The sequence below is a fragment of the Ahaetulla prasina genome, chromosome 1 (genome assembly GCF_028640845.1).
Source record: "Ahaetulla prasina isolate Xishuangbanna chromosome 1, ASM2864084v1, whole genome shotgun sequence".
Classification (NCBI taxonomy): Eukaryota; Metazoa; Chordata; class Lepidosauria; order Squamata; family Colubridae; genus Ahaetulla; species Ahaetulla prasina.
In genome coordinates, this window is record NC_080539.1 from 217,546,546 (window position 1) to 217,562,808 (window position 16,263).

The window sequence follows — 16,263 nt, forward strand, 5'->3', positions numbered from 1 at the left end:
CGAAGGACTGGCCCGTGGTGCTTCTGCCAGCAAAAACGGGCTGTCAAGCTCCATTTGCAGCTGCCACGGCCTCCTGCAACTCTCTGCCAGTGAAAACGCGGCCCTCCCGAACTTTGTTGTCACTGACAGAGGGTTGCAGGAGGCCATGGCAGCCAAAAACAGAGCTCGGGAGCCCATTTTCACTGGCAAAGCACTGGGGCAACCACAGGTACCCCGACAGGAGTGATGTTGAGCTGGCCGCACCCCCTGGTCCCACCCCGCCCCCCGAGATCATACACAACCCTGATGCAGCCCTCAAGGAAATCGAGTTTGACACCTCTGCTTTAAAATATTAGACCCATTGATAAAAACTTCCATAGCTTTTTCCTAGTCCTTAGGAGACACCCGCCCCCCCCCCCCCGATCTTCACACTTTACAATGCTGGACAGTTCCCTTGAAAATCAGGGTGACCTCCTGCTTTCATCAAACCACCACAGAACTTCCCTGGTCTCATTAGATTAAATGGCCAATTTACCATTCACTGAGATTGAAAAGCAATATTGTTGGTCCAATGCAAATTAGAGAGCAAACCAACCAAACAAACAAACAAACGTGAGAAGCTTTTTCTTTTGCACAAAGGAAAACACTGTGCTCACAGAAAGGAGTTTTCCCATTATGCAATCAGGAATTTCCCTACTTATGAAAGGAATAGAGAAATCCTACTGCCATAGATAACTCCACGCATATTGTTGTGGCCTGCCGGCGGCCAGCAAAGCTAGCAGCAGAGTCGGATAGTGAGGAGATTAGGGAAGAACATGGGCCAGTCCTGGGGGCTCAGGAAACCTCGGACAAGGGCTCTGCGTTAGAGGCAGAGAGGGAGCTAGGCAGCAGTGAGGCAGAGGAACAGCTGGAGCCTGTTCCCAGTGTGCGCATGCACAGAGTTGCGAGAAGACAAAGAAAAACTAAGAAAGCAGGGTCGACTTGGGAGTAAAGCCACATCTTGGAGGTGATTGGCCCCTCCCATAGAAAACAAAAGAGAAGCGAACGGGGAGGGGGCTTTTGCAGGAAACAATTCGTTTGGTTGGTCAGTTCAAGAGTGGAAAGTTCTGTTCGTGACTCTAAGAGACTCTGCCAAGTTTTGCCTTACACTGCGTTTGGAAGTTAGTTATCTGGCAGCTTTCCAAGGGAGATAAGGTTTGTGTTGATAAATATGCCTCTGAAAGACTGTTTGCCAAGCCTTGCTGACTGTGAATGAAAGGAATTCACAGTTGTGTAAATAAAAGGGGTTTTGCCAGGACCAAGACTCTGCTTCATGCTTTTTAAGGAAGCCTAGGTCAGAACACATATAAAGAAGACTCCCACATGGCAATTTTTCATTTTTTGGGTGGAAAAAATAGCATGGCTTTCCTAAGGATGTAAAAATTTATGCTTGATTTGCTCCCCCCACCAAAAAAAAAGTTTCTTTTGCCCAAAGTCCCTGAAAAGAGACTAAGTTATAGAGGGTTCTATAATTCTAGGGCTAGGAGACCCGGTTCGTGTATTTCCAACCCTTTGTCCCAAGGCAGCTCTTTTAATGAAGCATCCCATGCCTATGTGGCAGATTCTTTTTCCCCTCTCTCTCCTGTTCTTGCTGGATCAGAATAAAGGTCTGTTTCACCTGTTCTTTTCTTGAATGGCCAAAGATGCTTCTGGGAAGCTTAGAAGGAGGACACAGTGCTGATAATCTTTCTCTCTGGTTTGCCTTCAGCACCCGGTAACCTGAGAGATTACCGCTGAGTTGGGAAGAGCCTTCATTAAGATCTGTCCCGCATAACTATCCGGAGGAAGAGAGCATTTGTTAAGTGGAGCGAACGTGTGTCACGTCCACAAAGGGTGAGCTTAACACTGGGAAGGAACAGTGGCTTTAATAGGTGCTGCCAGTTTATTTATTTATTTTATTTATTTTATTAAATTTCTATACCGCCCTTCTCCCGAAGGACTCAGGGCAGTGTACAGCCAGAATAAAAACACAGAATATATACAATTAAAAGAATTTAAAATGAACTATTACTATACGGCCGATAATTAAAACATTTAAAAATTTAAAATATTATTAAAACCCCAATTTAAAATCAACTATTTATGCCAGTCCTGCTTGAATGAATAAATATGTTTTAAGCTCACGACGAAAGGTCCGAAGATCAGGCAGTTGACGTAAGCCAGGGGGGAGTTCGTTCCAAAGCGTCGGTGCTCCCACAGAGAAGGCCCTACTCCTGGGGGCCGCCAGCCGACATTGTTTGGCGGATGGCACCCTGAGAAGGCCCTCTCTGTGTGAGCGTACGGGTCGATGGGAGGCATGAGGTAACAGCAGGCGGTCTCATAAGTACCCGGGTCCTAAGCCATGGAGCGCTTTAAAGGTGGTAACCAGGATCTTGAAGCGCACCCGAAAGACTACAGGAAGCCAGTGCAGACTACGGAGCAGTGGTGTTACATGGGAGCCACGAGCAGCTCCCGTTACCACTCGCGCAGCTGCATTCTGGACTAACTGCAGCCTCCGGGTGCACCTCAAGGGCAGCCCCATGTAGAGAGCATTGCAATAATCCAGTTGGACTGATGTTGCTGCCTCTCCTCCACTTGTTTATTGATTGTTGAATCTGAGTGAAGAAAAATCTACCAAGAACTTCCAGCTCCGTGTTGGATTCATATTCTACTGAAATAATATTCAGTAACCCTGGCTCACCACTCCTATCCTTTCATACGGGTGGGTGGGGGGGGGGGAAGGGAGGGTCTGCTCTCTTACTGCTATTCTTTGTGAAAATAAGGTCCTCTCCAGAGCTTGTTAGTAGTTGATTTTTGTTCCCCTTGCAATGCGGAATAAAAACATTTCAAGTAATCATTTCACCTTGGAAACAGATTGTTCTGCAAATAGTCTAATTTATTAAAGAAGACTGAAGTCATTCAAAAATGACTGGAAGCAGAGATTTCCCTGCGGTGTGATGAGTTATTGGTAAGATTGGAAGTATTAATGACTGAAGAATCCAAATCCCCCTTCTCTCCCCCCCACCCACCCCCGCTCCTCTTTTTTTGTATGAAATGTCTATGGAACATAAAGACAAAAAAGTACAAATTCATTTATGCCCTCGTTTACCTAATGATATTGTTCCCTTGGGAGACAGGCAGCTTGCATTTCATCCGGTAAAAGCAATTAGGATTTTTCAGGTGTGCAGTTATAAGTTGGCTAAAGCCAGTGTTGTACAGTGCAAAATATGAGTGACAAATGAATCACCCAGCAGTCTCCCTAAATGATAGCAACAAGGAAGGAGCCTTGGCATTTGTGTGGATAGAGAATATAGGCACGGCAGGGTGACTGCCTGGAGAGAGAAGACAATTCTTTCAATAAGAAGAATGAAATTGAATTGAAAATAACTTTCCTACTGATATTTTTTCATATATGCCTTAAATAAGAGGTCCAAATCTAATCTCAAAGCCATATGATTTACAATGAAATAGAGCCTTCTTTATGCCAGTTAGTTCTTACTCAAAGCAGGTTCTTATAAACACATTTTGTCTTACAATTGGCCAAACTGATTTGTTGCGCTATATTTTTAAAACTATAAAAGGTATGCCTTTACAATATTTCCAGACAGGGTCTTTCTAATGGCCAATTTCCACGAGTCAAACACGAGTCTAGAGACACATAGTTGTCTTCTATTCTTTGTGCAACCTCCTTTCCACCTTCACTCTATATATTAATTCCACCCATTATCAAACAGAAATGAGATGCCTACTATCAAAATCAGGTCATTGGTGGATAGACAAGAACAATTCTTCTTCATAAAATAACAGTGAAAATGTTATACTGTACTTAACAGTATGGAGTATAAATAACCAATTAGATCACTACAAAGATGAGAAAGCTTTATTTAATTTAGCAATGATTTCCCCACCATTATGCTAAATCTAAGCCATATTGTGATTTCTTTGGATCTGGCTTAGTCTGTAGGGTAAATTTAACCAATTACGGTTAATTCAATAAACCCTGTTTAAATAAAGGGTGGATTGCATTTTTTTTTTTTATAAAAAGTTTTATTTTTACAATCATATCAAATAATTCATCCAATGTACAGTTATATACAATTAGTCGGGCTTGCCCAGTCACCACCACCCTTTTTAACACTCTTCCCTCTTCTACCTTCTTTTACTTTCCAAACCTTCCTCTCCTTCTCTTATCTACATCCACTCCTCCCTCCACCCTACACCTTCCTTCTCCCTCTACTATCCCTCTTCCTTCCTCTTCTCCTCTTTCCTACCTCCTACTCTCTCTTTTCTCCCTCCCCACCGTTCTAAAATGGTAACTATGCAGACCCGACCCTACATTAATTATATTTCTTCAATAATCCCTGTACATTAACCATCACTCCATCTCTACCAAAACCCCCAATTCCCTCCCCTTACCCCCACCCCCACCCGACTTCCCAGAACAAAATGCAGGGTATCAAAACTAACAATCATAATCCAAAATAATTCCTAAATTATAATCTTTAGTCACACCACACTTAGTCACACTCTCAATTCCCCTCTCCTTCAAAAATATATCTAATACAAAATATTTCCTAAATTTACTCATATGCTATTCGATATTTTTTTTTTATCTGATACTTATTTTAAATATAATCAATCCACATTTTCCATTCTAAAATATATTTTTCTTTCAAGTAAGCGGAGATTTTTGTCATCTCTGCCAGATTTGATACTTTGAGTGTCCATTTGTTGTTTTGTTTTGTCCATTCTTCGATTGTAGGTAATTCTTCTTTCTTCCAATACTGAGCAATCAAAAGTCTTGCGACTGTTATTAAGTTCAAAATCCATTTAGTCTCTATAGCTGTATAGTCCATAATTATTCCTAGTAGAAAGAATTAATCTTCTTTTTCAAAATATTCTGCATGATCCACCAGCCTTTAATCCAAAATACTTTAACTTTTTTACAAGTCCACCATATATGGTAATAAGTAGCATCTTCACAATCGCATCTCCAACATTTAACAAAATCTAATATGTGTTTCTTGTAAACAGGTAATGTCATTTTTAAATTATTTCAAATAATGAAATACTTTCCTTCTCTTCTGGTGAATTCAGGCCATTAACATTCCAAGATAATAGTTTAATTGCCATTATCGGCCAAAGGAAACTTTTGGAACACCAGCCGCAGATCACATTTTACTTTAGGCCTTGCTCCTCCACTGTTTCCATTGTAGTAGTTGCCAGTTGTTGTTGTGCCTTCATCTCTTGTTCCTTGCGTTTAGCAGCAGCTCTAGTCAACCTTTGTTCTTTTGAATCTAAACCCGTCGTAGGTATTTCCAACACTTGTAATAAATCTTCTTCCATCACAATCTCTTCTTGTACCTGCTTCACTTCTCTTCCTTCACTTCAGCCTCCTTCTTCTAGCTTCCAATGGGGAAGACTTCCAACTTTAATACCTCAACATAAAATTCTCTTGCTTTTCCAACCGTATTGAAACGATGTACTTTCCCTGCATAATATACTATTATACCAGTTGGAATATCCCATCTATATTCAATCTGATGTTTTTTAAGTTCATTCACCAGGAAGGCAAATTCCTTCCTAGCCCTTAACATTTTGGTGGAATTTCCTTTAATATCAAGATATCTTGACCAGCAATCTGAATCTTCTCCCCTTATATGAAGCTTGCAAAATCTGATTTCTCACTATTCTGTTTGTAAAATAAATAACAACATCCCTTGGCAACTTTTTTGCCTTGCTATCCAAGAATTCACACGATATATTTTTCAATTTGATAAGCCACATCTGCTGGACGAGCTGCTAATATCTCAGCAAATACTTCAGAAAAATTTCCCTTAAATTCTCTTCCTTATTTTCTTTCAAACCTCGGATTCTAAGAGCAAATTCCATATTTCTGTATTGTATCAAAACTATTTCATCCTCTGTCTTTTCCATTTTACTTTGAAATTCATCCATTTTATTTTCTAATTTTGAATTATGTTGCTTAATTACTTCAACCTCCTCTTCCAATAAAATCACATTCGTTGCCAAACTTTGTACTGCCATTACAAATCCTTCTTTAACTTCTTTATTTCCCACTTGAATTTCTGATATCTGCTCTTTCATTTCAGACATCTCATCAGTTATAACTTTAAATTTTTCTTCTATAAAGCCTTTTAAGTTCTCTTGTAACGCCTCTAAATTCAATGTTCTAGTCTCTGCTGTATGAGCTGGAGAGGCACCAGCTGATAAAGTTCCAGAGCTCTTTGTTACAGTAGACTTTAATTGTTTGGCTGCCATCTTCTATAAAATTATTTATTTATTTATTTCCAACTTAATATTCACTTTAAATCTTCTTAACTCTGAGAAACACAGTCTTTTAAAGCAGTATTTAAAAATCTCCTAGATTCTATCAGCAGGCAGCAAAGAGTTAAAGCAGCAAGTAACATGCAAATTACCAACTGCAGAGGCACACGCTGAAAGTATCACTTTCGCTTTCCACTCGTTAACTTGTTAACAATTCGCCTCCATTTTCTTGCTGTTTTCAAGCTTGTTACAAAGTATCGGGGAATCGGCTTGGCTACTTGCTTAAAGTTCTCCCACTTTCGTTCTGTCCGGTATAATCCTTTATTGTCCAAAATAAATCTCGGCGTTTGGTCGTGGTGATTGGTTCCGCCAAAGCAGAAGAATCCTCGGATCTGGAGCTCTTCGGGTTGCTGGAGGGAACTTAACCCTTCAAACCCCTTTTTTCTCAGGGGCTTTAGGGAAATTCAACCTCTGCCCTCAGCTCACCCCTTCTCCTTCTCCCGAAGAGGGGGTTTTCCGAACCGCTGGACAGCAGATTTAAGCTGTCCTAGCGATTCCACATAATCCAGAGGTTGGTGATCGTAAAGATCACCGCCATCACCTACGGTGCCAAACAGGAAGTCGTGGATTGCATTTTTTAATGTGTGAACTAGGTCTGTGGAGCTGGAAAATTTTTTGAAAGATTAACTGTGTAGCCAAAACAATAATACTGAGATGCTATCCCATTAATCTACAATATATATATGGTTAGTTATTTTTCACAAAAACAGCAAATGGTATTGACCTTTGCTACTAAGGACTTCAGAGAATTATACATAAACAAATCTGTTCAAGGTAATATTTTTGTTTGACAGATTTAAGAGAACAAAAACAGCTATTAATGTTCTGAATCTAATGTAATAAAAATAATATGGTGGCAAAATAGGCCAACGTTAGCATTAGGAAATCTCTTTTGCCATTGAGTAGTGTGGCTACAGGTGTGCCCCCCATCCAGAACCCTTGTTTGGATGCTATGCTGTATGCTCTCATACCAGATTCTTCAGCACAAGATTATACAGTATTTACATTTGTTTTACATAATGAAATAAATTAGTGTGTGTTGGTTTCTGAGGTAGTCTCTCCCTTCTAGGCTGTAATAAAGCTTCTGCATCAGCTACTTTCACATATAGGCGGATAACAAAACCTTTCAACAATTTAATCCAGTGTTTCTCAACCTTTGTAGCTTGCAGATGTGTGGATCTCAACACTCCCAGAATTCATCCTGGCTGGTGAATTCTGGGAGTTGAAGTCCACACACCACCTTCAAGCTTTCAAGGTTGAGAAACGCTGATCTAAACGCTTTACTTCACGAATAGCCCAACAAATTATCTCACCTGTCCTTACGCCATATTTCAGAGTGTCTCTGCAGTCCACTAGAATCTGTTCAAGTGATTCTGGATTGTCGGAGAGTTCAAGGTTGAAGCCTTCCATGCCTTCCAGGAGCTGATGAGGGTGATGGAAATCCAGCACCTTGGTGGACCTATCAAAGGTCTTCTTCACATAGGTCAGGAGAATATCCACCACTTCCAGAAGGAATTGAACTGTTTGCTCCTCACCATTCTTGGCTGGCAGTAAATCTGAACAAGGGAACAATAAATAAGCAATCCAGTTACAGATGGAAAAGACTTTCTCAGCTCTTCCTATGCACTTTAAATAGTGTTTAACAGTGATAAAATACCCTTCAAAGTAAAATTCTAATTCAAGAAGGGGATGGGTCTCAGAGACGATGCATAGAGGACAGTACAGATGGCATACCCTTCCCTAATATTTAATCATTTGTTTTCCTGTAAGTCCCAATATAATATTGAATGGTTTTGATTTTGCATTTGGTACACCTTAAGATAATAACAGTCTGGTAGACCAAGCCATCTCTAACTCTTATTGAATTCCATTTTCTGGTTTTAGGTATAGATTCATTTCTTAACTAAGTTTTTTTTTTGTTCTGCTTTCCCCCAAAATAATAAAAGAGAACACATGGAATACTTCTAAACAACCCACTCAGTTACTGTCAGAATATGCTTGGAAAACAATTTAAGCTAAAACTGTCAGCATGGTCTATAATCATCCAGTGATATATTTTTTTTGATCACATAAGAATTTGAAGCTGAATAGCTTCAATCCAACATTTAATCAATGCTCAACAGTGGCTCTCCTATACACCCATAAATTAATCCAGCAAAATTACTGTAATTTTCATTACTCAATATTCCTATTCTGAGCACTAAATATGGATTAGTTAAATTTCATGCTGCTTAGGTCACACCAGGGGGAATGTGTGGCCCTTTGCATGTTGTTGGATTACAGTCTTTATCATTGGCTATCCTGGCATGAAATGCTGGATACTGGAATTTAGGAATTTCCGATGAGCCCCTCACTGCACATCTCTATTTAAAAGCCTGTGTTTTCTGTTTGGAAGTGAAAGTTGGACTCTCAAAAAGCAAGTTAGAAAGAGCATTGAGACTTTTAGACTTTGGCATTGGAAAAGACTCCTGAGAATACCATAGTGTCAAATGCCAACTGTCCGAACTGTCTGAACCCAAAACAATTAAACACTCTCAGGAGCAAAAGTAAAACTTTATTGGATACACCATTTTGGTACTGAAGAATCAGAACCAGGTCTGGTTTTCCCGTGCAAATGCTTGCTTAGTTAAACAATAGTTTCCTCTTCTCCCCACCCCTGGGTGATCACATTGTCCAATTATGAGATGTCCTTTTTTTATGGGAACAGTCCACCTCCTTCTCAAGCACCTGCAGTGGTGACTTTGATGGTTTTCAGGTTCTCATGAGAGCTGTGAACAAAATTCCCTCTCCCCCACCCAGTTCATTGGCAAGTTGAATAGCGATAAGAGTTGAAAGACGGAAAGTAGTTCAATCCTGATATAAGGCTAGCCAAGAAGACAAACAAATGGTGTGTGTGTGTGTGTGTGGGAAATCAACAAATGGCAAGGCTCAAATTATCCTTCTTCCATGAAATCAAATGCTGAATTGATGCTTTTGGCAAAATGACTAATTTGGCAGGAGATGACAGCATGAAAAACCTACAATAGGAAAATACCAAGTAGGCTAGACTCTTTGAAACAAGGTTCCATGGATCACTATTTTCTTCATTACTTCATTAATGAAGTAATGAAGTATTAATTAATTAATTAATTAATTCATTAATTACTTTGGTCACTAGCCACAGTAATCCCTATCTTCAAAAAAGGAGACCCCATCTTAATCAAAAATTACAGACCAATCTCTCTGTGCTGCATCACCTGCAAAGTCATGGAATCAATCATCAACCAATCCATTACCTCACACTTAGAAACTAACAACCTACTCTCCAATAAACAATTTGGTTTCAGGAAAAAATTATTGTGCAACTTACAACTTCTCCACTGTAAAAACATATGGACTACAAATCTTGATCAAGGCAAAACAATAGATGCAATCTACATAGACTTCTGCAAAGCTTTTGACTCAGTAGTACACGATAAACTTCTCCTAAAACTAAAATCCTATGGCATTTCAGGATCCCTTCACAAATGGATATCTGCTTTTCTGTCTAACAGACAACAAGTGGTCAAAATTGGCAATGCTCTATCAAATCCTGTTCCTGTCAAGAATGGCGTTCCTCAAGGCAGCGTCCTTGGACCAACACTCTTCATACTATACATTAATGATCTTTGTGACCATATCTCAAGTAATTGTGTTCTCTTTGCTGACGATGTCAAACTATTTAACACCACAGACAATACATCTATCATTCAAAAATACCTTGATCATCTAACCACTTGGTCTAAAACTTGGCAACTCCAAATCTCAACCAGCAAATGCTCAGTCTTACACATAGGAAAAAAGAACCCAAACAATAAGTACATACTTGATGGACATTACCTTACAGATGACCCCCATCCCGTTAAAGATCTTGGAGTTTTCATGTCTAATGATCTAGCTGCCAAAGCCCACTGAACTACATAGCAAAAAAGGCTCTAAGAGCTGTAAGCCTAATCTTGCGTAGCTTCTTTTCCAAAAACACTACACTACTAACCAGAGCATATAAAACATTTGCTAGACCAATTCTAGAATACAGCTTGCCTGTTTGGAACCCTCACCACATCTCTGACATCAATACAATTGAACGTGTCCAGAAATATTTTACAAGAAGAGTTTTCCATTCCTCTGAAAACAACAAAATACCTTATCCCACCAGACTTGAAATCCTAGGCTTAGAAAACTTGGAACTCTGTCGCCTTCGACAAGACCTAAGTTTAACTCATAGAATCATCTATTGTAATGTCCTTCCTGTTAAAAACTACTTCAGCTTTAATTGCAATAATACAAGAGCAACCAATAGATTTAAACTTAATGTCAACCGCTTTAATCTAGATTGCAGAAAATATGACTTCTGTAACAGAATCATCAGTGCTTGGAATACTTTACCTGACTCTGTGGTCTCTTCCCATAATCCTAAAAGCTTTAACCAAAAACTTTCTACTATTGACCTCACCCCATTTCTAAGAGAACCATAAGAGGCGTGCATAAGAGCACAAACGTGCCTACAGTTCCTGTCCTATTGTTTTGTTTTGTTTTCTTTTGTCACAACAGAATACACAAAAAATTGTTATAGATAAAACAACATATTTTGAAGAAAATATACATATATGTATAAAAATATGCATCAACTATATCAATTAGATATGATGAAGGGAACAATAGGACAGGAACGGTAGGCACTTTGTGCTCTTATGCACGCCTTTATAGCCCTCTTAGAAATGGGGTGAGGTCAATAGTAGACAGTTTTCAGGTTCTCATGAGAGCTGTGAACAAAATCTCGGCACTCCATTCCCTCTCCCCCACCCAGTTCATTGGCAAGTTGAATAGCGGTAAGAGTTGAAAGACGGAAAGTAGTTCAATCCGGATATAAGGCTAGCCAAGAAGATAAACAAATGGTGTGTGTGTGTGTGTGGGAAATCAACAAATGGCAAGGCTCAAATTATCCTTCTTCCATGAAATCAAATGCTGAATTGATGCTTTTGGCAAAATGACTAATTTGGCAGGAGATGACAGCATGAAAAAACTACAATAGGAAAATACCAAGTAGGCTAGACCCTTTGAAACAAGGTTCCATGGTTCACTATTTTCTTCATTACTTCATTAATGAAGTAATGAAGTATTAATTAATTAATTAATTAATTAATTAATTACTTTGGTCACTAGCCACAGTAATCCCTATCTTCAAAAAAGGAGACCCCATCTTAGTCAAAAATTACAGACCAATCTCTCTGTGCTGCATCACCTGCAAAGTCATGGAATCAATCATCAACCAATCCATTACCTCACACTTAGAAACTAACAACCTACTCTCCAATAAACAATTTGGTTTCAGGAAAAAATTATTGTGCAACTTACAACTTCTCCACTGTAAAAACATATGGACTACAAATCTTGATCAAGGCAAAACAATAGATGCAATCTACATAGACTTCTGCAAAGCTTTTGACTCAGTAGTACACGATAAACTTCTCCTAAAACTAAAATCCTATGGCATTTCAGGATCCCTTCACAAATGGATATCTGCTTTTCTGTCTAACAGACAACAAGTGGTCAAAATTGGCAATGCTCTATCAAATCCTGTTCCTGTCAAGAATGGCGTTCCTCAAGGCAGCGTTCTTGGACCAACACTCTTCGTACTATACATTAATGATCTTTGTGACCATAAACTTTGTGACATAATCTTTGTGACCTTAAACTGACATCCTATGGCATCTCAGGACCCCTCCACAAATGGATATCTGCTTTTCTGTCTAACAGACAACAAGTGGTCAAAATTGGCAATGCTTTATCAAATCCTGTTCCTGTCAAGAGTGGCGTTCCTCAAGGCAGCGTCCTTGGACCAACACTCTTTATTCTATACATTAATGATCTTTGTGACCTTATCTCAAGTAATTGTGTTCTCTTTGCTGACGATGTCAAACTATTTAACACCACAGACAACACTTCTATCATTCAAAACGACCTTGACCATCTAACCGCTTGGTCTAAAAATTGGCAGCTCCAAATTTCAACCAGCAAATGCTCAGTCTTACATATAGGAAAAAGAACTCTAAAACTAAGTACATACTAGATGGACATTACCTTACAGACCCCATCCGTTAAAGACCTTGGAGTTTTCATGTCAAATGATCTAAGTGCCAAAGCCACTGCAACTACATAGCAAAAAAGCTCTAAGAGTTGTAAACCTAATTTTAAGCTTCTTTTCCAAAACACACACTACTGACCAGAGCATATAAAACATTTGCTAGACCAATTCTAGAATACAGCTCACCTGTTTGGAACCCTCACCACATCTCTGACATCAATACAATTGAGCGTGTCCAGAAATATTTTACAAGAAGAGTTCTCCATTCCTCTGAAAACAACAAAATACCTTATCCACCAGACTTGAAATCCTAGGCTTAGAAAACTTGGAACTCCGTCGCCTTCGACAAGACCTAAGTTTAACTCACAGAATCATCTATTGTAATGTCCTTCCTGTCAAAGACTACTTCAGCTTTAATTGCAATAATACAAGGGCAACCAATAGATTTAAACTTAATGTAAACCGCTTTAATCTAGATTGCAGAAAATATGACTTCTGCAACAGAATCATCAGTGCTTGGAATACTTTACCTGACTCTGTGGTCTCTTCTCATAATCCTAATAGCTTTAACCAAAAACTTTCTACTATTGACCTCACCCCATTCCTAAGAGGACCATAAGGGGCGTGCATAAGCGCACAAACGTGCCTACCGTTCCTGTCCTATTGTTTTTCTTTTCTTCTTCCTATATATGTTTATATGTGTATATACTACATAATCTTTTTGTATGATGTTGTGACAAATAAATAAATAAAAAAAAAATATCTCAAGTAATTGTGTTCTCTTTGCTGACGATGTCAAACTATTTAACACCACAGACAATACATCTATCATTCAAAAAGACCTTGATCATCTAACCACTTGGTCTAAAACTTGGCAACTCCAAATCTCAACCAGCAAATGCTCAGTCTTACACATAGGAAAAAAGAACCCAAACACTAAGTACATACTTGATGGACATTACCTTACAGATGACCCCCATCCCGTTAAAGATCTTGGAGTTTTCATGTCTAATGATCTAGGTGCCAAAGCCCACTGAACTACATAGCAAAAAAGGCTCTAAGAGTTGTAAACCTAATCTTGCGTAGCTTCTTTTCCAAAAACACTACACTACTAACCAGAGCATATAAAACATTTGCTAGACCAATTCTAGAATACAGCTCGCCTGTTTGGAACCCTCACCACATCTCTGACATCAATACAATTGAATGTGTCCAGAAATATTTTACAAGAAGAGTTCTCCATTCCTCTGAAAACAACAAAATACCTTATCCCACCAGACTTGAAATCCTAGGCTTAGAAAACTTGGAACTCTGTCGCCTTCGACAAGACCTAAGTTTAACTCATAGAATCATCTATTGTAATGTCCTTCCTGTTAAAAACTACTTCAGCTTTAATTGCAATAATACAATAATAGATTTAAACTTAATGTCAACTGCTTTAATCTAGATTGCAGAAAATATGACTTCTGTAACAGAATCATCAGTGCTTGGAATACTTTACCTGATTCTGTGGTCTCTTCCCATAATCCTAAAAGCTTTAACCAAAAACTTTCTACTATTGACCTCACCCCATTTCTAAGAGAACCATAAGGGCCGTGCATAAGAGCACAAACGTGCCTACAGTTCCTGTCCTATTGTTTTCTTTTGTTTTCTTTTGTCACAACAGAATACACAATTGTTATAGATAAAACAACATATTTTGAAGAAAATATACATATATGTATAAAAATATGCATCAACTATATCAATTAGATATGATGAAGGGAACAATAGGACAGGAACGGTAGGCACTTTTGTGCTCTTATGCACGCCCCTTATAGCCCTCTTAGAAATGGGGTGAGGTCAATAGTAGACAGTTTTTGGTTGAAGATTTTGATATTTTGAGTAGAGACTATGGAGTCAGGTAATGAATTCCAAGTATTAACAATTCTGTTACAGAAGTCATATTTTTTGCAATCAAGTTTGAAGTGGTTGACATTTAGCTTGAATCTATTTTTTGCTCTTGTAATATTGCGATTGAAGCTGAAGTAGTCTTTTATAGGAAGGATATTGCAATAGATAATTTTGTGTGTTAAACACAGGTCATGTCGAAGTCGACGGAGTTGTAAGTTTTCTAATCCCAAGATTTCAAGTCTGTTGGTATAAGGTATTTTGTTGTTTTCGGAGGAGTGAAGAACTCTTCTAGTAAAATATTTCTGGACTCTTTCTATTGTATTTATGTCAGAGATGTGGTATGGGTTCCAGATGGATGAGCTGTATTCAAGAATAGGTCTGGCAAATGTTTTGTATGCTCTAGTTAGTAGTGTAGAGTTTTTAGAAAAGAAGCTGCATAAAATAGGTTTACAACTCTTAGGGCTTTTTTCGCTATGTAGTTGCAGTGAGCTTTGGTACTAAGATCATTAGATATGAGAACTCCAAGATCTTTGACAGGGTGGGGGTCATCAGTTAGGTAATGTCCATCAAGTTTGTACTTGATATTAGGGTTCTTTTTTCCAATATGTAAGACTGAGCATTTGCTGGTTGAGATTTGGAGTTGCCAAGTTTTAGACCAATCAGAAATTAAGTCGAGGTCTTCTTGAAGGGTAGAAGTATTATTGGTGGTATTAAATAGTTTGACATCGTCAGCAAAGAGAACACAATAACTTGAGATGAGGTCGCAGAGATCATTTATGTATAGTATGAAGAGTGTTGGTCCAAGAACACTACCTTGGGGAACGCCACTTTTGACAGGAACAGGATTAGATATAGCGTTGCCAATTTTGACCACTTGTCTGTTTGACAGGAAGGCATTTATCCAATTGTGAAGAGGTCCCGAAATGCCGTAGGATTTTAGTTTGAGGAGTAGTTTATCATGTACTACTGAATCAAAAGCTTTGCAGAAGTCTATGTAGATTGCATCTATTGCTTTTCCTTGATCAAGGTTTGTAGTCCATATGTTTTTGCAGTGGAGAAGTTGTAGATTACAAGACATTTTTTTTCTGAAACCAAATTGTTTATTAGAGAGAAGGTTGTTTGTTTCGAGATGGAGAGTAATGGATTGGTTTATGATGGATTCCATTACTTTGCATTTTCTTTTCTTCTTCATATATATATGCAATGCAATGCAATGCAATGCAATGCAATTTGCTCCCAGAAGCACGAAGCTGAAGCCTGAAGATGACGAATGAGACTTCGTCGAAACGTCGCCAAGACAATTCCAATTTTACACGGGAGAAAACCCGAACAACCAAAGACCTACATACAAACACCCGTGAAAACCTCAGAAAACATATATATATAGGCCATGGGGTGTGGCTCCATGACTCAACACTCATTAAGGCCTGCCCCTCCCTTCCTTCTGTTGCCTGTGCGAGGGTCACTCCAATCAGCAGCTGTTGGAAGTAAACTTTCCTCAGGCTCACATGCTGTGGAGGAGGGGGAGGGGTCTAGCTGCTCCGTTTGCCTGGGCATGGAGCCAGGGCTGGGGCCGGGGGATGCTCCCTCCTCTGCAGCCTGCTTGGGCATGGAGCCAGGGCTGGGACCGGGAGGTGTCCCCTCCTCTTCAGCTTGTCTGGGCATGGAGCCAGGACTGGGGCCGGGAGGCATACATTCCTCCGTGTTCGGGAGCAGATAAGAAGGCCCCGGCTGCTGTGAGAGCGGACAAGACACAACAGGCGTTTGGATTTTGCCGGAAAACAACGTTGTAGCTGCGTCTTCTGCTTTGTCTTCTGCTTCATCTATGTCTTTGTTTTTGTAGCTTCTGGACGTTTTCCAGGAAGGGCCTTTGGCAGTTTGCCTAATTGGACCAAGTTTTGTGAGATAAATGAGGAATTTGT

The 16,263-nt window shown here is 39.3% G+C and overlaps 1 protein-coding gene across 1 annotated transcript in view; it reads right to left on the reverse strand.

Annotated features, from left to right (window-relative positions):
- Positions 1–16,263, reverse strand: part of GAD1 (glutamate decarboxylase 1) — a 57,976-nt gene that overhangs the window by 27,165 nt on the left and 14,548 nt on the right. The window contains exon 2 of the mRNA XM_058187732.1: positions 7,659–7,901. Coding sequence (XP_058043715.1) covers positions 7,659–7,901 — 243 coding nt within the window. The remainder of the gene's footprint in view (positions 1–7,658; positions 7,902–16,263) is intronic.